Source organism: Daphnia carinata, chromosome 2 (genome assembly GCF_022539665.2).
Source record: "Daphnia carinata strain CSIRO-1 chromosome 2, CSIRO_AGI_Dcar_HiC_V3, whole genome shotgun sequence".
Classification (NCBI taxonomy): domain Eukaryota; kingdom Metazoa; phylum Arthropoda; class Branchiopoda; order Diplostraca; family Daphniidae; genus Daphnia; species Daphnia carinata.
The window spans coordinates 4,829,669-4,849,592 of NC_081332.1; the positions used below are offsets into that span (position 1 = coordinate 4,829,669).

Sequence of the window (19,924 nt, forward strand, 5' to 3'; positions counted from 1 at the left end):
TTTTCCTATAGCCTTCGACCATCGGTACGCCCGTTTGTCGCTTGATCGCGACCACAAGAAAAGAAAAAATTACAGATAAAGATACAGAAGACTTTCCCTTAATGCGTCGCCTAATTCGAAACCAATTAAAGACAACAATTATTTTTTTTCCCTTACCACCCAATACTGTTCTTTATGTGTGACCGAAAGACTAGTCTTTCGCGATCGGTCGATCGTCTCTATCGAGAAAACAAAATCTTGAGTCCATTTCTTTGTAATCTTGCAATCGTAAACCGCTTTGAACAGAAACAAAATTGAATCTCTCAATTTCCTTTAAAATTTCACAATCAAACAAATTTGCACAATCAGTTTTTCTTCAAAAAAGAAAATCGGGTCTAAACGAAAACTGTTCGCAGTGACTCGTGAATACAGAGTGAACCCTTTTTCAGATCAAAACAAAACGATCCCAAGTGTGGATGTCAAAGATGCAAACAGATAAACATTTGATTTAAGTGGTGGCTATTACGGATTTGCGTAGACTATTAAACAAAATTGATTGGTCGTTGGTGACTTACCTTCCCATGGAATATCGTGTGAGGATATGTTCGTATATTCGCTTGATCGCACTTCCACGGTGTCTCTCTATGATATAACTGTGGGTCAGCCCATTTTTCCAAACACAGAATGACGATCATTGCCTTGAAAAATTACAGCAGTGCCAAATATACGAGAGATCAATTGTGAGAATGAGAGATATTTTTCTGTAATTATCGTCTTTTTTTTGTTTTTACGTGTTCTGCCCGACATACTAACGAGGTTATGATCAACATCTCTACACATTTCTAGTACACAACAATTAAAATACTAGAATCACATTTTTATGATTTTGTTTACACCAAAGACTCTTCATAGCTCAGGTGTACCCTTCTGTCTAATGGACCACAGTTGAATACAAAGTCCAACACAAAAGAAATCATAAAAAAAATCATGAACTCTTTTGGATACAATCCTTATTGAAGGACACTGTATGAAAGTGAATATCGTACAGAACATTCAGTTTTCAAGGAATAAAGACCTACATTATTATGATGATGCCACCATCTGGAATCTTGCAAGAAATATCCTATTTACATCAGATGATCAAACTTACCCCACATTGAGGTACTGATGCCACAGCACAAGCTATCATATCTGATATCTATCATTATGCAATCGTTATCCAGGTAACTAATAAAAATATCGTCCTTGGTAATGGAACACAAGGTGAATACCACATATTTTAAGAGCTACGAGAAGATTTTAATTGCCGAGCAGCTTTTCGAATCGGGTCGTGAGAAAACCAAGAATACAGAAAATTATTAATGTGGAAATTATACAGTAGAAAGGTAACTAGAATACCTGCAAAAAAACAACCATAAATTGTCATCACTGGGCATTATCATGAATTCTACGAGTAAAAGCGTTCATGAATAAAATTTGAAAAATTTATTTTGTCACATCAGGAACGCCTTGTGAAAACACTCCAAGGATTCCGGCTACGGTATCGTTTCGCAACATCATTTCGGCTATTTGTTACAGGTAGCAGCAGCAGGTGATCCTGTTTTGCAATCATTAAATTAAAAAGGAAATTATGTATACGTTACATTCTGACGGATGATGACGGCAAAATTTCAGCATCTCGTTTCTCCTGTAGTTCACTTTCACTCTTTTTTAAAAACTTCTTTGCCGAAGGCATAGCATTAAAAAAAAACAATAAAGCCATGATAAACGTATATAGAAATCGGCAGACATTGTTAAATCGCCCATTGCATCTATTATTATCACGCTCAATTAGGCTTACATTTATACGCGATGGGGGCTAGCTATTTTCTTCTGGGTGTGACTCCGGCACGAGTTTTCAACCTGTAATCGAGCCAGCGTGATGACGTATCGATATAGGAAAAGTAAAACTGCATAAGTAAGTGTGCCGATGATCGATGACGAAGAAAAATGCGTTTTCAAACAGGGAAATCATGAAATGGTGCACCTCTATCAAAAATTTTTACTTATAAACAACTTTCCCTTTTTTTTAGAGCCAGCTCCGAGCATTGTATACTTTTGCGAATGCGCAGTGTGAAAAATGATTGTTTTACATTCTCAGTGGTGATAACGAGATTACTATTCCCCTATACTGTGATAACAAAATGGAAAACAAAGAATTCACAGAACATATTGGCTCCTGAAGCACAAACGAAAGCAGATTATTTCGATTTCTCGTAACATTTCAACAAGAAAAAGAGTAACGTAACAATCATCAGTACTACAAGGTATATAACGTTCACCTGATGATGGAAGGCTCGGTTTAACGAGGGAAAACAGCCCGCTCCGACAAATGGTTAAGTTTAACGACCGGAGAATGTTCACTTTCTCTATTGCTGTCATGCACATCAAGAAGACAAGACATAAAAGATCGTCTTCATCGCATAACATCCGACAATGGTTGGCCGTAACGCGCGGTCGTCCATCATATCGTGCGGTTACGCTTTGTTCTTTGTTTTACACGACAGAAACACAACGGGGGTTGAATTAAGCTTTTTCTTTCTTTAAGAGCCGCTTGCGATGGAGCGCCAGTTTTTCAGCGCTTTCGCTCGTCTGATTGCTGTGTGTGCTCACCTGGTTGACGAATTTCTCGCGCACTTTGCCGTAGAAAGTGAAAGGCTATAACGTGAGAGGACGCAAGTTAGATCTCATTTTCATAGAAAAGAGTTTCTTTTTGGTTATTTTGGAGATATACATTTTTTATTGAATTCAATATCGTAAGACACACAAAATGAGGAAGCACATTTTCTTACACACTACAATGAAGGATCGACTCATCGTCTCATTATATATAGATGATTTTATCTGTTTTTTTTAGTAGGATGCATATTGACGGCTTAGAATAATAGACTTTTGAGTTAAATTATATTCATACTGGCGCATACTGTTGAGGGGACCTGTACTCTGGGGCAGAGTCTTGTTCAGGACGATGGTAAACGGGTCTGTATACTGGGAAAGAAGGCTCTGGACGATCTTCGCCTGGGTAAGGATAGACGGGTCTGGATGGGTAAGCTGGCTCGGGGTAGGAGGGTCTGTTGTAGGCGGGTTCTGGATAGGACGGTCTGCTGGGATATTCAAGCTTCGGGTAAGGTGGTCTAGAGTAAGATGGCTCTGCTGGGTATGGTGGTCGAGTAGGGTAGGCTTCTTCGGGGTAGGAAGGTTCAGGGTATGTGGGCTCGGTGTAAGGAGCTTCAGTTGTGGTAGTGGTAGGAGCTGGTGTGGTGGTAGTGGTAGTTGTTGTAGTAGGAGCAGGGGTAGTTGTGGTAGTCTTGTATTCCGGGGTAGTTACCTCAGGTGTAGGTTCCGGTTTTGGTTCAGCTTTTGGTTCGGTCTTGTAAACTGGTTCGCGATAGGCTGGCTTTGATGGAGCTGGCTCGGAGTAAGTTGGCCTGTTTGGGTAAACTGGTCTGCCGGCATGAGATGGTTTCTGATATTCGGGTTTAGGATACGATGGTCTCTTGTAAGAAGGCTCGGGGTAAGCGGGTTCGGGATAAGATGCCTCACGATAAACGGGTTTGGGTGCGGCAGTTGGTTCGGGGTAGGCTGGCTCGCGATAAACAGGCTTAGTTGGAGCTTTTGGTTCGGCATAGACTGGCTCACGGTAGGCAGGCTTTGATGAGGCAGCTGGTTCACGATAGACAGGTTTAGCTGGGGCAGCTGGCTCACGGTAAGCTGCCTTAGCTGGGGCAGCTGGCTCACGGTAAGCTGCCTTAGCTGGGGCAGCTGGCTCACGGTACGCTGGCTTAGCTGGGGCAACTGGTTCACGGTAAGCTGGCTTAGCTGGGGTAACAGGCTCGCGATAAGCTGGTTTAACTGGGGTAGCAGGTTCGCGATAAACTGGCTGGGCTGGAGCAGCTGGCTCGGGATAAGCTAGCTCTTTAGGATAAGATTGCCTACTAGGATAATCAGGCTTCTTTGGGTAAGATGGTCTAGGGTATGCAGGCTCAGCCTGGTAGGCAAGGGCCGCCTTGTACGGTGATTGAGTCGGTTCAATGTACTCGGGATAAATGGCCTCGCCTTCGTAGGTGACGTCAGCGGTGAATCCGGTTTCGGGATCGGCTCTGTACTTGACGATCTGTTTACGACCATCGGGCAAAACTACGTGGTAAGATCCGGTGACCACCTTGCCGTCGCTTTCTTCCTGGCGACCGTAATCGTCGTATTCGTCCTTGACGGCGTAACCAAAGTTGTACGGTTCTCTTGTTACCTATCGATAGAACACAATTTAATTGTTATGCAAATCAGCTCAGAAAAGCTCCTTCAACGTACCTCCTTTTCCTCTTCTTCCTGGTCAGCTTTATATGGAGCAGGTTCAGCAGCCTTGTAGGCGGGCTTCCTGATTGCCGGACGAGGATACTCTGGCTCAGCTTGCTCTTTAGGATAAGCAGGCTGACGAGGCCGATAAACAGGCTTAGCTGGATAGGCAGGTTCAGGTTGGGTGTACTCCGGTTCTTGCTGTTTAGACGGGACGTAAGCTGGAGGTTTGTACTCTACTGGTTCTTCATAAGTAGCTGGTTTAGCGGGGTACGATGGCTCGGGCTTAGCGGGATAAGATGGTTCGGACTTAGCGGGATACGATGGCTCGGGCTTAGCGAGGTAAGATGGCTCGGGCTTAGCGGGGTACGATGGCTCGGGCTTAGGGTAATCCTTTGGCTCCTCGTATGTTTTAGGGACATAACGGGCAGACTGGGCACGACGACGGATGATGGGTGCCTCATCAGTTGCAGGCTGGACGCGACGACGGTACTCGGGGGCTTCGTCCGTCGTTGCCTGTTGAACACGACGCCGCTGGACTGGCACATCATCAGCAGCTGCTACTAAAGCAACTATAAAAGCGATGCAAATAATAAAAACCTACGAAGAGGATAATAAAATAGATGCATTAGTTGTTCGTATATTATATTAAAATGATATACCTTCATGTTTTCTACTTGTTTGTGTACGTGAAAAGAGAGCAAAGCTAACACAGCTTTACTTCCAAAAGAGGTAGAAGTCAACTGTACTGAATGTTGATGTGCGCTGTCTGACTTATATAGGCGGTGTAGATGCTTCCATCGTCAATATGCCCGCCTCCTTTGCACGCAATGCGGGATAACAGGTGAACAGTTGTGCAGTTTTGCTTTACCTGTGTGTGTACAACCCACGTATAGACACACACCTTTGCTCTCTCTCTTACTGATGATGTGTTGCCCGTCTTTCTCCTTGTTCTCACCCAACTCCCCCACCAAAACAGACGATATCTAAAGGGCGCAATTGTCCACGGCTTGTTGGCCTTTCCCTTTCTCTTCTTGCTAACGTGGAGTGTCTTCCCCGCCCAACTTATGGCAGTTACTCGATCTATTTTTTGTGTGTGTGTGTGTGCAACGTCTAACGTCTCTAACTGGCCTGTAACACTAACGGCAGGTATTCCAATGTGCGTGTTCGAACAATGAATAGGAAACAAAATGAATTCGGGCGAGAAAGTTTTTCAAATCGTCCCTCTAACTATCACGATCAAAGAAGAAGAAAAAAAAAATATGGGGCACGCCCCAATAAAAAATGTTGATTTTCTTTACCTTCCAATTTTAATTTGATCCGTATAGAAGCTACTATAACTCTACAGCAATCAATTGAAAAGCTCCATATAAATGCTGTGGGAAATACAATGGCATAAAACACTGGACGCATTTCGTGACTAAAGTCAACGGCCTTTTCAGTGGAAAATTGGTCCATCCAGTGGTTATGTTTGTAAACAATATTCACGTTTCTCAGCAAAAGCATATAAAAATAAAGAAAGAGGTTTTTTTTTTTTTAAACAAGAACAACTTTCCCCCGTGAGTGGTGCAGCTTGATTTGGTGCAATCAACCACACGGATATACGTAATCTGGTTAAGATTTGTGTCTGATGTGATGATGGCGGTACGCTATTTGTATATCAACGGCTTACGTGCATATGCGAACGAAGATAGATTGTCACACGCGATACGTTTACAATTGGAAAGCCACTGATGTGAGGAATTCTTTTGGATTTTTTCATCCCTCAATGCGATCACGCGTTCGCGTGATTTCGTGTAACTCGCGGAGATTTTCATCAAGGCCGATGACATCTTCGTTGACATTAAAAGACGGGTGACGCTTGTAAGATTAGAAGCTACTTCATTTATTCAAAGCATATGACGCAATTGAGGACACTGATTAATACTTATCTTTCCATCGTCTCTTATTAAGAAGAAATTCATTTTTTGGGAGGGAGATTTCAACTTAAAAGCGTCTCGACACACCTAGAAAAAAAAGGTCAAAAAAACTAAAATTTCTCAACAGAAAAAAGTCGTGATATTCCGGAGGAGAAATGGAAAGTGGATACATCTCTCTCTCTCTCTCTCTCTCCCCTTCGTTCCTTTTTTTTTATTACAAAAACATGAAAACAAAAAAAAATATGACGTGCTGTAGCAAAATTTTGAGAGTGCACGTCTTAGTGGGCCTGGCTAAAATGAACGATTCTCGGAGCTAAAAGGGCGTGGTCATGAAAATAAGATTTCCCCATCCGCTACCCGGTTAGTTTCGCATGACCCACATATCATCGTGTATATACACAATTTTCTTTGCACAGAAAGAGGACCATCAGATGAAGTGATAATGTAACGATATAAATATAAACCGGTTGGGTTTGCCCCCCTTTTTTGCGGGATCCCGAAAGCACGCTATCGAAAAAAAAAACATACAAACATAACGAGACACGAGTTGCCCGTATCGATGTGTAGTTTGTGTATATCAAACATGCGCACGAGTGAAAAGTGTTTCCCTGTTTCCTGGGTGATATAGCTTTACTCATTAGAAAGTAGCCTATATATTTTTCAAAAAACCTTTTTAAAAATAAAAAGGAGAAAAACAACCGAAAAAAACGAATTTTGCTATTTGATTTATTCAACTCTTTCCTCATGCCCTTTTAAGGCCACACATTTTTATCCGCCTCCGTTTTAAAAACCCGGCTAGTCAATTAGGAGTTCATAGACCTCCCAATGCGTGTTACTATTTAAGTGAATTAGATTACATCGCATCTAATTATCTATCACGTCCTACCTTATTTCTTCTTAGAACTCTTTTCAAAAAAGATGGGGTCAGGTAAAAAAGAGACAGCTTTCGTCCCTGTTTACGTCGATCGTACCATCTTCATGGGGGAAAGGGTAAGCAAAAGAAACAAAAATTTTCCAAAATATGACGTAATTACCGAAACCTTGGAAAGTGATAGTCAATTGTTTTTTTTGCGGCTTCCTTAGAAAAAGCCTATTAAACTCTCACTCTCTCTGGCCCCTATTCATAGTAGAGTCGAACAAAAGATTTAATAACAATCAAAGAAGCACATTAAGCCCCAAAAAAAAAGAAATAAATACGAAAACCACATCAACATTAGACCCCACCCACGTCTGCATGAATAACAAAATTCTTATGGGGCCGCTGATGCTCGCACGGCGGAACAGAAGCATCACGACCATAGCCGATTACATCAACCTTGGCGGTTATAACAATGCGCGGTTTAACAAAAACTTTTCGCTTTCGTCATATCAACATTTTCTCTCTGTCGTCATTGTAGAGCAACAGGTTCTGTTTTTCGAGGTGTCTTCTGATGGCCGACTAACCGCATTCATTTTGAACCCCCCCCCTTCTCTTTAATTTTGTTTTTAACTGAATACAATTCTGAATAGGTGCGTAGTGTATTTTGTTAAAAGTCTACTTCAACAACAAAAACAATGAAACAATAACAATTTCTGCAGCGATTCAAATTGCGTCAACGCAAAGTGAATGCCGATTATACGAAAAATTCTATATAAGTATGTAAAGTATGGAACTGAGAGTTCACAAAAAAAAAAAAAATCTTAATAACTGCATAAGTTATTGAGGTCCAAATTCGGTCGATCTATTTTTCCTTTCGTTTACCACCATCGCTCCACCTGTCTGCGAATTGTGGCACGGCGGCCGGTGCGGCGGCCATTGCGATAAGCAGCTGGAATAGGTAAAGGTCCATCAAATTCGATGACGTCATTGAAATCCTCTTCCACGGCAGCTTCGGGAGTAGGTGCAGGAAATTCAACGATCCTAGCACGAACGGGAGCGTTGAATTTTTCGGGTTTCGGCAACGATTCTGAAATGATGCGCAGCAAAGATTCAGAAGGTGCGGAAGGCGATTCAGCGACCAATTTCTCGGGAGTAGGAAGCGATTCGGCTGGGACGAAAGGTTCAACAGATCGTGCTCTATTCGGGGCTCGAGGTGCAGTTTTATACTGGGCTGAATATTTAACTGGAAGGACGGTAGCCTTCGGTGTGGGCGGTGCGGGACTGGGACGCGTGTAAACGGCTTTGATTTCCTTGTCCGCGTTCGCTCTGACATCCTGATCGATCTTGATTTCGTGATTGCTTTTGACCTCCTGGTTGATCTTAACAATTTCTTGATTGATTTTAATGACCTGATTGACTTTAGCTGCCTGGCTGGAAGCAGAAACGGGAGTCCTTTTGCCTTTATTGTCCTTGATATCGTTGGTTGGGACGTAATCCGGGTATTTCGCGTCACCTTCATAGCTGACTTGCATGATGTTACCAGTCTCAGGTGCTGACCTGTAATTAACGAGCTGGACACGACCATCGGGCAAGCTGACTCGATAAGATCCCGTCACCACATCACCATCGCGTTTCTCCTGCTGTTCGAAATCGTTGAACGTGTCCTGATCCTTGATGACGTAGCCAAATGAATATGATCTTGTGTTCTTCTGATTTCCAATAGATCGAACAGCCTGGATCTTTAATTTCAATAAGGATAAAGCCTTAAGGATATATTTTTATCTTGTCATTTAGTATTTTTACCTTGACTTTTTGGGAGTCTTCTTGTCTGGCTTCGTTCTTGCTCTCGGGATTAATTTCTTCTTTAATTAATGGCTTTGCTACCTGTCTGACAAACGGACGTTTGATCTCCGGTTTAACCTCCTCTCTGGTTTCTTCCTTGGCGATGTTTAATTGCCTGGATGCTGATGGTGTAATCACTACCGGATTGACAGGAGCTTCCCTTTTGATGGTTGAATACGGCCGGGCAATAGGAATCTTAAATTCAGGGTGATAAATCCTGATGGAAGGATAAGTAGTGGGACGCGGCGATCGTTGCTGAGCGTCGCCACTGGCGGATGCTACAACGATGACGACAATAAATGCCAAGATCTACAAAAAAAATCCAGGGTAAAGGAAAAGATGTCTTGAATTGAAACAAAATTAAAATGACTACCTTCATCCTGATGTGTTTGGCTAGGAAAGGTTGAAACGATTGTGACGATTGAACTGTGTCGACTCTGTGTGTCTTATATATGCGGCCGATGGCCAGTGATGGCTTCAATCCGGAATTGGGCGTTTCTACGTCCATCTATCTAAGTTGCAACACGTGCTATAGGATACACCCGAAGAGCCAATTCTATTGTAGAACTGGAATTGAGAAAGAAAAAAAATAACACGCGTTCAAAGGGAAGAACAACTGAATATAAAAACAGGTTTTTTAATAATGATCTTGTTTCCCTTTTTTTTTTTTCTTTTCAATTTGGTCTTTTTTTTGTTATCTGGAGAACTTACAGAATGTGAAACGACATTCGCCCTTTCGACCGGTGTAGTAGCATCCAACGAGAGAGTAGCGCATCCACATCTCCTCCTTTCACCGCCCGCTCTTGCGCGTACCTCCGCGCGGTGTCAAGAAGCGCTACATTTCGATGGATTCCGCCTTCGTTCTTTTTGCTTTAGCGAGGAGAAAGTGGGAGAAACGAACGTGAGATAATAACGAAAAGGAGAAAATGAACTAAATCTGTCGCCAGACAGACGACAGGTTTTTTTTTTTCGTACCTGAAATTGAACACATCGTTCGTGAAGAATCTCGATCCGTTTTTGACCAAACGATATCTATGTCACATCTTTACCTCACAGGTGATGGGACAGTTTGGGAAAGTTGGCGATGCCAAAACAAGAGACTGTAGTACCCCCACCAATTGTGTTTCTATTGTTTATTTAAACTTTGCCTTAACTTCTAACGAACGCATTCAACGTGTCCCGCATTCATATTGCGATTGATTATCATCGTGAATTTGTTTTTTTGGGTTTCGGATGTCGTCACATTCGGCCCACATCCATCATTACAAGCTTTAAATGGATCATGATTGAGGCCCTCACACACAATCAATTTATTCGACCATTTCTTTTGGGGAGGAGCGGACATTGTCCTACGATCGTCCCGCATGATTCGTGATTGTTCAGTCATCACCGCCATCACCAAAATTGATTGTAAAAAAGTGAAAAGTCTCAGTCGATTTCCTTGTAATGATTGATATCTATGCATACCTAACGCCCTTTTATTTGATAATAATTTTTTTAATCAATAGAGCGCTGGATTTTCACGGAATTCATTTGCTCGGTGTCCATCGTAAAACGTTAATCGTCACGCTATAAATGACTCATTAGTAACGCGGACCAGATGATGATGCTAAGAAGTTAAAAGGGGTCGACATGTTTTGTTTTGAATGTTTTAACTCGTATGTCGGGTAGAGCAGTTTTAGGGCAACGTCCAGGTTCTTTGCGACTTTCTATTAGAGCAGACAGCAACATCAGGCTTTCTTTTTTGTTTCCGTGGTTGCTACAGTACAAATATTGTATGCTAAATATTTTGTTTCTCTCGTGTAATAGCTTAGACGATGTCATCGTTTGATAGTCCGTGCAGACAGCAACGTCTGGACGATTGCAATGTCCTCATTGTTCTAGTGACATAAGCCTAACTAATGGACCTCATTAAAGAGGACAAATCAATAGCCAGTTTCTTGAAGGTATTTATTCGAAGTATTTGAAAAGAATGTATTACTCATTAAATTCCCAAATAAATCGAACGTGAGTGAAAACAAACAATGTCTGTATGTCTGGGTATTCGCTGATGATCGGGTAATTACGTCCCGATAGCCGAATGACCTAATAAAACGAACGGTGAAATCGAAGAGGTCGGCCGCTTATGTCTCGTCCAACTATTGCGTAATAATGAAACTCCTCGTTCTATAGGCAACACTATCACCCAGTTGTTTTTTTTTGAAAACCTGACTAGACAATGCAAAATGTATGGGTAAAATAAAAAATTCACGATACCCAATTCTCTAATGATGCGAGTGAAAGCGTTTTCGGTTTAGCCCTTTGCCACGACTCTATTATCACGCGTGTTTTAGTTTACACGTTTCATCCGCATGGAAATTCCAGCGGTTGTTGTGCCTCGATTTCCCTTCTCCCCATTTAAATAATTATACGTACACCAAGGTCAAGATCGTTGGCATAGAAAAAGTAGGCCTGATGTTTCTCATTTCACAATGGTTTTTCACTTTCTGGTTAAAAGGCCTAACATCTGCCCATGTAAAAATGAAAGCATTTCAATCATGTAGAGGCCTATGTCCAGTATATTTTTCAAAAGAATAAGCCACGATTTACTAATTGAATAGCATGATGACAATGCAATCATATTCACCTGCCAAGGTCAGAATCTTTTCCTACTCACTTGAATAGGACAGGAGCGAAATTGACCCAGTTCGTCCAGCCATCGGGTTCATTGAATTTTCTGAAATGAAAATCGTAAACCGGTTGGAATTTCAATTTCCTACATAATCTCCGAAAGGAAACTCTATTTTTTTTTTATATACTCTCATGGAACAGAGGCTAGACGGTACAAAATGTGCACGCGGATGCCACCTATTGCCGGAACCTACCAAACTACTTATTATTACCGATATCGGTCACGTTTTTTTCAGGCAATCGAATCCAATGGCTACAGCTATTATTATCTATTGTAAGGTCTAATCATGCCGTACCTTCAAATAAATCGAGAATTAATTTTAAAGCCCCTCAAGTGGACAGAAGGCTTGTTAAAAGACTCGTTTCATATACAAACAAACGCGAGTTAAAAAAGCCTTACATGTACAAGAACAGGATTATCGCTTAACGTGTACATATCCTAACTGGTGAAACTGTTCCAGGAGGAACCACGGAAAAGAGAGAGAGAGAGCAGGAGAAAGCAGCACCTTTCTTTTGTTTGCCTTTTGGTGTCCCTCGTGTGAGATGTTTTCTCAAAAATAGAAAAAAAGGTAAGTTTTCCCCAAGAATAGCAAAAACCTTCTATATAGCGTGTGTTTTGTACATCTCTCCGAAATGCCATCGGAGTGGAAAAAGTACTCAAATGATTTCAACTAGAAAAACAGACCCATCTTTTTTTTTTCTCTGACTTTCATTTTATTTCTTTTAAAAATCTCTCGTTTTTTCTTATCGCTCTCTTGAATCTGGTTCCTCCGGTGCAACACTTGAAACGCAAACAGAAAAGAGTCGGTTGATGACTCGAGTTTTTTTTTCTTCTACTTCAGCAGCTCGGTCATAATCTTCCTGCTCGTTAAAAGAAAAAAAACCACGGCCATTTAACCTGTCGGATTGCGTCCTCGATGTAGAAGAAGATGTGGTGTGTATACTCAGGCAGGTGTACGATGACACAGGTGAAAACGCTGATGGGCATTTTTCTGTTTGCCCATCCATCGCCGCTTGTTATCTTCCTTCCCTTGTTTTTACCCTCTTCATGGGCCTTTTGTTATTGTGGGAAAAGCATTTTCACTTTTTACGGGATTGAGCATTGTTTTGTTCCGAGTTTTTTGTGGTGTGTGTGTGTTTATGTGAGGGTGTGTTATTTCTTTTAGCTTAGACAAGCGGAGAAAGTCAGAGAGTGGTCCTGCATGAGCGTACGGCAATTAATGAGTCGTCGTAAACCGGTCGAGGTGAAAGTGAACAATGGCATATCCTTCCCCTCGATATTTTCTTTGCTGGCCGGTCGTACATTTTATTTCGCCTGGCTGGACGTACGCTACCAGCAGCTGCTATGGGCTCGGGCTCTATATAAGAGCACTACGTTGGTCTTCAAGCACAGCTCATTCATCGTTTATTTGTCGACCAACCCTCTCGTAAGCAAGTTCCATTTCACGATGAAGGTAAACATTTTTTTGAAAGTGTGCGACACATTGCCCAGGAAAAAAAACAAAACACATTTCTGTTTTTAAACAAGGTGCTCCTCATTTGCGCTGTTGGATGCTGGATGATGTCTTCGGTGGTATCGATGCCAGTAGCTCAGAAATCATCCCTCGATCATTTAATTATCCCCTACGAGAATTCACCAGTTGATTACGGCGTGTTCTCATCTGATCAAGGCTCACAATATCAAGACGAACCGACAGTAAGTATTGATCGTTTAACAACGAAATATTATTGATGTTATTGTTTGTTTGAATTCGTAGGTGATCACCACCTACAATGTAGGCACGTTCAGACAAGGTGATTTCTTGACAGTGCCTCTTGGTGCTTCGTACACAGTTGGAGGTCCCGATCATCAGAATCGTTTGAAGAAAGGGATCGTCGTTGGAACCAAGCGTTTCTCGCTGACTAACACCGCTGGCTATCGACCTGGCATTGTTTTGTAAATCACTGATAAAACACACAGACCTTTTGATTTCGAGTACCGAACTTTTGTATAGATTTCATATGCGTGTTGGAGTGCACGTCATTTTGTTTTTCACGACTTTTTTTTATGTCAACGTCTATTTTGCTCAGGTAAGCAAGAAGGCATTTCCCCTTAAATGTACAACGGTGTGTTACAACTGCCCATATCCTCAATACACAAGATCATTTTTGAAAACGATTTGAACAAATGACGCCATTAATCTATTGAATTTTGTCTTTTGGTGTGGCGATCAGCAGATATTTTTTCACGCACGAAGCGTCTGTAGTATGCTATCATCCAGTGGCTTGTGATCCTTGTTACGACATTCTCTTATGTGTTTTGCGGTGACTACAGATATCCGCACTTGGTGAGTTTCTTTCAATGCCAAACACGTCCGTGTGGGTTGTGGCTGCGGCTGTAAGTCGACATAACACACACCAAAAAAAAAAAATTTCGTGATTACACGAGATTGATAAGTACGACAGCAAAAAATATATATATTGAAAGGCAACCGATGCTCTTTTTTTTAAGTACTTGGACACGCGCTGACGACAACGATCAATAAATAAAATGCACGTCCTTGGTTGCACGAACGCGCAATCCAAACGCGCAGGTATTGTGTGGTATAGTTAAAAAAAAGGGCCACCAAACGCAGCAGTAGGTCTCGAAACAGCTGTTCCACATGGTCTGTCACGACTAAAAGTCTCTGTATGTGTACACTTTCATCGTGGATCGATTTCTATTTATTCTGTCCAGCGTGAAAGGCGACACAAGAAGAGGACTTTTACAAGGTAAGAGAAAAAAGAAAAACTGGAACTTGTTACATACCAACAGCGGGGGAAAACTTAAACAAACGAATATTGAATGCTACGACACGACGGGAAACCTTACAATTTTCTCAGTGACATATTTAGCTTGGTTCGCGTTAGGAGCCAATCTTCTGTGACGATGAGCAACTCGAACGAGCAATTATATGTCGGTCGGTTTTTTTGATGAGACACAGAAAGAACGTCACGGTCATGTGTGAAAGCTTCGCTTTCATTTTGACGTGTAGACAGTGTTATAGTCCATTTAAAGTTGTTGTCCAGGTCTTGCTATTCGATTCAAGATTCGTTGTCAACTGTTGAATCTTTCACGACTTTCTACCCTTCTGTCGACTACCGAATCAGGCTCGCACTCGACGCACGGAATGTTAAGGCGAAGGAGATACACATCACAAGACTCGTCTTTCCTTGTTTTCACTTCTGCTTAGAGTCGTGATTGCTTTTCAGTTTTATTGGCTGAGTTTGCAATAGAATTACAAGGGGATTTTGCATTCGAATTAATGTTATCCGGTCAGTGAACACTAGCCACGTAAGGTAATTCGCTCTCGTCTTAAACATTGTGTTTTCTTTTTAATTAATTGCACCTGTTCTCTGAATTAAATTTTAATGAAAAATAGTGGCGTGAGTGATTCGTTTTCTAATCCTTTGTTTCTGCTCTCGATCCATATCGATGGGATGTGATGGGCAAGTTGATTGCTTTCTCATTCCATCAACAGGTGCCAACATTTGTTTGTCTGACACGTACCACTATTAATCACTACCTTAAGGTCTGGAACTTTGGGGCTTGTTCGACCTTCAACGTCTTTATTGAAGGGCAATCACCTTTTCTTATTTATCGATAGCCATATATATATAAAGACATCGCTCTTCCATTGTAAAAGCAAGTTAGTTGATCAGAGTTAATCAACTGATTAACACCGTGACGAACACGTCTGTTGCTCCCAAACACGAAATCCCGTTTCGGCTGACTGATTTTCCCAGCTGGCCTTTTCTAATAATGGCTAATTCAACGTTCGTATATCCATGTTGCTTAAGATTTATTTACACCACAATAATACTTTAATAACTAGTTAACGGTTCATCGACGTACGTCTTTAGTCATTAGCTTCTATTTTGATGTTTAATTATTTTAGAGAAACTCAACCGCCATCAGTTGCACAAGGATCCATTGCCACTGGAAATTCGGGACTTGGCAATCCTTCCGGAGACGATAATCCAAAAGAAATGGGCGGACTACGTAACCGGTTATTATGCCGTTTCGTTAGCTCGACGTGCTTCCAGATGAACCGGCGCAAAAAATTGGGAGAAAATCTTATGGAAACACCTTTGCGAAGATGTCTGTCAACTTTAGACATAACAATGCTCGGTATACCCGTTATAAAACTATAGGCGTTTAGTTTCAAATTAAGCCCGACAATCATCCTCAGGTATTGGACATATGGTCGGAGCCGGTATTTATGTCTTGACTGGTACCGTGGCTCATAGTATGGCCGGTCCGGCCATTATTTTGAGCTTTCTCATAGCCGGTTTCGCTTCCGTTTTGGCCGCTTTGTGCTACGCCGAATTCGGTAGCCGGGTACCAAAGGCCGGTTCTGCTTATGTTTACACTTATGTCACAATCGGAGAATTCTGGGCGTTTGTCATCGGCTGGAACATACTTCTAGAGCATATGATAGGTAATTCAAGATCAGGTTTATATTATATTAATACATTTCATTACGTGAACGGGTTATGTACAGGTGCGGCTTCAGTGGCCAGAGCATGGAGTGGCTACGTGGATGCGTTAGCTGGAGGAGTAATCGCTAATGCAACCGCCGGAGTTTTCGGTGAAATTCACAACGACATGATGGCCAAAACACCAGATTTCTTAGCCTTTGCAGTTTGTCTGGCTTATTGCGGGTTATCTACTTTGGGAGTCAAAGGCTCTTCCTACTTTAACAGCTTCTTCACTATGGTACGATTAATTCACGTTTTTAATCTTTTATTACATTTTAAAAAATGGTTTATCACTTTGGCAGATAAACATTGCGGTCGTTGTCTTTGTCAGTGGATTCGGTTTCTATTGGGCTGATTACCACAACTGGACTGATTACGGTGGGTTCACGCCCTTTGGGTTCTCGGGCATCTTAAGCGGGGCGGCTACCTGTTTCTACGCGTACGTGGGGTTCGACAGCATCGCCACCTCGGGAGAAGAGGCTCGTGACCCAAGTTTCTCTATCCCGGTGGCAACTTTCGTTTCGATGAGCGTCGTTTCGGTGGGTTACATGTGCGTTTCGGCTGCTCTCACGCTGATGGTGCCCTATACGCTCATCAACCCGACGGCTGCTTTACCTGACGCTTTCGCCTCTCACGGCATCACCTGGGCTCGAATCATCATCAGCGTCGGTGCGCTGGCCGGCATGACGACCACACTTTTCGGATCCCTGTTTTCTCTTCCACGTGGAGTCTACTCCATGGCGCAAGACGGTCTCCTCTTTAAAGTATTCGCCAAAGTCAGTGAGAAGACCCAAGTGCCGCTCGTCACTATTGGCGTCTGCGGCTTCTTGAGCGCCCTTGTGGCCCTTTTCTTCGATATTGAAAAATTGGTCGAGTTCATGTCGATTGGCACTCTTATGGCCTACACGATTGTTTCGGCAGCTGTTATTATCCTACGCTATCGCCCGCTTGTCAACAAATCTGATGTACTCCCGTTAACGGAGAGCCCAACGTCACCTGGAAGTGCCAAGGATTTTGTCGATGTTTGTTTAAATTAACTTTGGTGTGTGTCTGCGGCATGAATGATTATTTGATTTTGTGATAGATGTTGAATGAAGCAGGACGATTGAAGCCGAAATTCTACTGGATTGAAAGAATTATTGGCAGCTATGAACCGGGTGTTCTTCCAGCCACTTGTGTCTTTATTTTCACCGTCAGCTGCGCGTGCATTTTCGCTATTCTTCAATGGGGAGGAAGGGCCGTCTACCATCCAAACGGTCCAGAATGGTGGCTGGCTGTATTACTAACTTTCCTCGTTGCAGTTTCTCTCATTAGTGAGTCCATCACGGTTGCATTGTTTTTATCTTATTTATCGCTAATTTTTCTTTGTTGGTCTTCAATTAATTATTTAGCACTAGTCCTTATTGCTGTTCACAATCAGTCGACCGAAGGTTTACGATTCAAAGTTCCTTGGGTTCCGACTCTTCCGGCTCTATCCATCGCAGCTAATGTCGCTCTTATGGTGAATTTAAATCCGATGACGTGGGTTCGTTTCGCCATTTGGATGTCTATAGGTATGTGCATAACATTGCTATACATCTGGATCCCGTGAAATGATGATCAAAATGATGTGTAGGTTTTGTGATTTACTTTGCTTACGGAATGCGTCACAGCAAGGAAAACGCCACAGTCAGCTCTTACTCTGGCTTACTGAAATCCAACTCGCGTACGGGCGAGTGGGGTTCCACTCTGACGGCCAAGGATCTTCCTAGTACACCTTCCTCTCAAACAGAAAATTAAAACGCTATTTTAAAAGTCGCTATACCTACGTCAATGTTTAAAGTTTAGATCTATTTAAAAAGAGAAATTCGTTCTTAACTATTCAGTCACCTTTCACATTGTATTACGGGCCACTGCAAAAAAAGAGGAGAGAAAATGGCCGGAATACACGTATTATATGCAACAGGCAATCCGTTTAACCGCGTCTTTTGAAATTTAATTGTAAGTCATGTAGCGAGGTGTCGCGCTGAATTTAGCGTAAGACTTGATGACTTTGTTGACGGCTTCAAGGAAATCTTTCTCAGTTGCCACCTTTCGGCGGGCGCGAATAGCAAACATACCGGCTTCAGTGCACACAGAACGAATTTCGGCTCCTTAATGTTGATATATTGAAGATTGTTAGTTTTTTAAAGGGATTTTCTAAGCTTGAGTTGGATTTATTACCGGTGCTGTTGGGACAAAGGCGAGCCAATAGTTCGAAACGAATGTCTCTCTCAACACTCATCGATCGAGCGTGGATTTTGAAGATGTGTGACCTGCCTTCCAAGTCTGGAAGACCGAATTCAACCTTACGATCCAAACGACCGGGCCTCATCAAAGCAGGGTCAAGAGTATCTGGTCGGTTGGTAGCCATCAAGACCTGAAAGTAAATAGCTAATTTTAGTTCGATTAAAATTGATGTCGTAGGATGGTTTACCTTAATGTTTCCTCGAGGATCAAAGCCATCAAGCTGATTAATTCTAACATAGTTCTTTGAACTTCGTTGTCTCCACCAGCACCGTCGTCGAAACGTGCGCCGCCGATAGCATCGATTTCATCGAAGAAGATTAAACATGCTTTCTTTGTCCGGGCCATTTCAAAGAGTTCTCTTACCATTCGAGCTCCCTATTATTAAGTTTAATAACTATTGGCAAATCATTACGATTAATAAGTAAATGTTATTTTCATACCTCTCCAACGTATTTCTGAACAAGTTCAGATCCGATTACTCGAATAAAGCACGCGTCCGTCCTGTTAGCTACGGCACGAGCGCATAGGGTTTTGCCAGTTCCAGGTGGTCCAAATAGAAGAACACCCTTGGGTGGTTCAATACCGAGATTCACGAATCTCTCCGGCTGGAGAAAAAGAGAAGCTTCTCATTAATTTCATGAATCAAATAGTACCTAAGTACTACCTTACATGAAGCAAAGGCGTTTCCACAACTTCACGAAGTTTCTCAATTTGTTCTTTACAGCCACCAACGTCACTGTAAGTAACATCTGGTTTCTCTTCCACTTGCATCATTGTGACAGTTGGGTCAATTTTTGGTGGGAGTGGAATGTGGATCTGATACTTATTACGATCTACGCCAACACGCATTCCTTCTTCAATGTCTGTGGGAGCCACTGAATCCGCCAAATCAACAACAAACTTGGCAAATTGCTTGACGTTAATGATGTATTTTGGATCGTCAGAATCTGCATTGATAATTTTGGTGCAGCGGGCAACCTAAAACATAAAAATTAAGATCCTGATTGCTATTCAAGAATTGAAAAACTTACCTGCAATGGTTGTTCATTGGCCAAATTTTGCTTGTCAGCAGCAAGGTCCCATAATGCTGGAGGCGCCAATCCTGTGTCTGATTCTTTAATGCCGGCTAGTTCATTTACTCGTTTGATGATGGACTGGATATCTTCTTCAACATTTTTTATTGCCTTTGTATACTGTCCTTGACCCTGAAAATTAAGTTGAAGAAATAAAAAAAAACTGATTGATAATATAACACTTTAGACGTCGTAACTTACATAGGTTTTAAGAATTTCGATGTCTCTTTCGTCGAGAGCTGTTAAGCAAAGCAGAACGTAAAGTAACATTTTGGATGATCGAAAACCAAACTAAACGTTAACCTTTAATATCTTTTTCTTCTTTAACGTCTTCATGTTTAGTTTTACGCATATCTTCTCCTAAATGATCAGGCATTTTCACGGGTTTTTTTTTCGACTTATTAAGAAGAAATATTCTACACAGCAGCAGAGGAACTATTTCGCTTCGTGACAAGCCGAAAATTTTGTATAACAAAATGAAT

The 19,924-nt window shown here is 41.9% G+C and overlaps 5 protein-coding genes across 6 annotated transcripts; 2 read left to right on the forward strand and 3 right to left on the reverse strand.

Moving 5' to 3' along the window:
* Positions 1-2,762: 2,762 nt before the first annotated feature.
* On the reverse strand, positions 2,763-5,125 carry LOC130686405 (adhesive plaque matrix protein-like). Its single transcript, XM_057509520.2, has 3 exons — positions 4,974-5,125; positions 4,327-4,911; positions 2,763-4,264 (listed from the first exon to the last, which is right to left on the reverse strand). The coding sequence occupies exons 1-3, from the start codon at positions 4,977-4,979 to the stop codon at positions 2,927-2,929; spliced, it is 1,929 nt and encodes a 642-aa protein (XP_057365503.1). The 5' UTR covers positions 4,980-5,125; the 3' UTR covers positions 2,763-2,926.
* Positions 5,126-7,729: 2,604 nt separating this feature from the next.
* Positions 7,730-9,411, reverse strand: LOC130686412 (uncharacterized). Its single transcript, XM_057509533.1, has 3 exons — positions 9,305-9,411; positions 8,893-9,240; positions 7,730-8,828 (listed from the first exon to the last, which is right to left on the reverse strand). The coding sequence occupies exons 1-3, from the start codon at positions 9,308-9,310 to the stop codon at positions 7,968-7,970; spliced, it is 1,215 nt and encodes a 404-aa protein (XP_057365516.1). The 5' UTR covers positions 9,311-9,411; the 3' UTR covers positions 7,730-7,967.
* Positions 9,412-12,903: 3,492 nt separating this feature from the next.
* On the forward strand, positions 12,904-13,759 carry LOC130686422 (uncharacterized). The gene is made up of 3 exons (XM_057509544.2): positions 12,904-13,055; positions 13,130-13,297; positions 13,359-13,759. The coding sequence occupies exons 1-3, from the start codon at positions 13,050-13,052 to the stop codon at positions 13,539-13,541; spliced, it is 357 nt and encodes a 118-aa protein (XP_057365527.1). The 5' UTR covers positions 12,904-13,049; the 3' UTR covers positions 13,542-13,759.
* Positions 13,760-14,200: 441 nt separating this feature from the next.
* On the forward strand, positions 14,201-18,050 carry LOC130686406 (cationic amino acid transporter 4-like). Of its 2 annotated transcripts, none has more exons than XM_057509522.2 (8): positions 14,201-14,352; positions 15,519-15,751; positions 15,813-16,061; positions 16,125-16,339; positions 16,404-17,123; positions 17,186-17,414; positions 17,493-17,654; positions 17,717-18,050. In XM_057509522.2, exons 2-8 carry the CDS (start codon positions 15,610-15,612, stop codon positions 17,878-17,880), a joined length of 1,881 nt encoding a protein of 626 aa, XP_057365505.1. In that variant the 5' UTR covers positions 14,201-14,352; positions 15,519-15,609; the 3' UTR covers positions 17,881-18,050. The 2 variants fall into 2 exon arrangements, with proteins under 2 accessions (XP_057365505.1, XP_057365504.1); XM_057509521.2 differs by lacking the exon at positions 14,201-14,352 and adding an exon at positions 14,856-14,919.
* On the reverse strand, positions 17,969-19,914 carry LOC130686411 (26S proteasome regulatory subunit 7-like). The gene is given in 9 exon segments (XM_057509532.2): positions 17,969-18,233; positions 18,304-18,499; positions 18,557-18,597; positions 18,600-18,744; positions 18,810-18,974; positions 19,039-19,347; positions 19,401-19,574; positions 19,644-19,681; positions 19,746-19,914. Coding segments are annotated over 9 exon segments (1,299 nt in total). The 5' UTR covers positions 19,819-19,914; the 3' UTR covers positions 17,969-18,075.
* Positions 19,915-19,924: the final 10 nt, after the last annotated feature.

Coding starts and splice junctions, on each gene's coding strand:
- LOC130686406 (XM_057509522.2), top strand. CDS start 15,610: ATGGGCGGACTACGTAACCGGTTATTATGCCGTTTCGTTAGCTCGACG. Junction 15,752..15,812: donor TTTAGACATAACAATGCTCG/GTATACCCGTTA, acceptor AATCATCCTCAG/GTATTGGACATATGGTCGGA. Junction 17,415..17,492: donor CGTTGCAGTTTCTCTCATTA/GTGAGTCCATCA, acceptor TTAATTATTTAG/CACTAGTCCTTATTGCTGTT.
- LOC130686412 (XM_057509533.1), bottom strand. Junction 8,829..8,892: donor AAGACTCCCAAAAAGTCAAG/GTAAAAATACTA, acceptor TTGAAATTAAAG/ATCCAGGCTGTTCGATCTAT.
- LOC130686405 (XM_057509520.2), bottom strand. Junction 4,265..4,326: donor AGGAAGAAGAGGAAAAGGAG/GTACGTTGAAGG, acceptor TTCTATCGATAG/GTAACAAGAGAACCGTACAA.
- LOC130686422 (XM_057509544.2), top strand. Junction 13,298..13,358: donor AATATCAAGACGAACCGACA/GTAAGTATTGAT, acceptor TTGAATTCGTAG/GTGATCACCACCTACAATGT.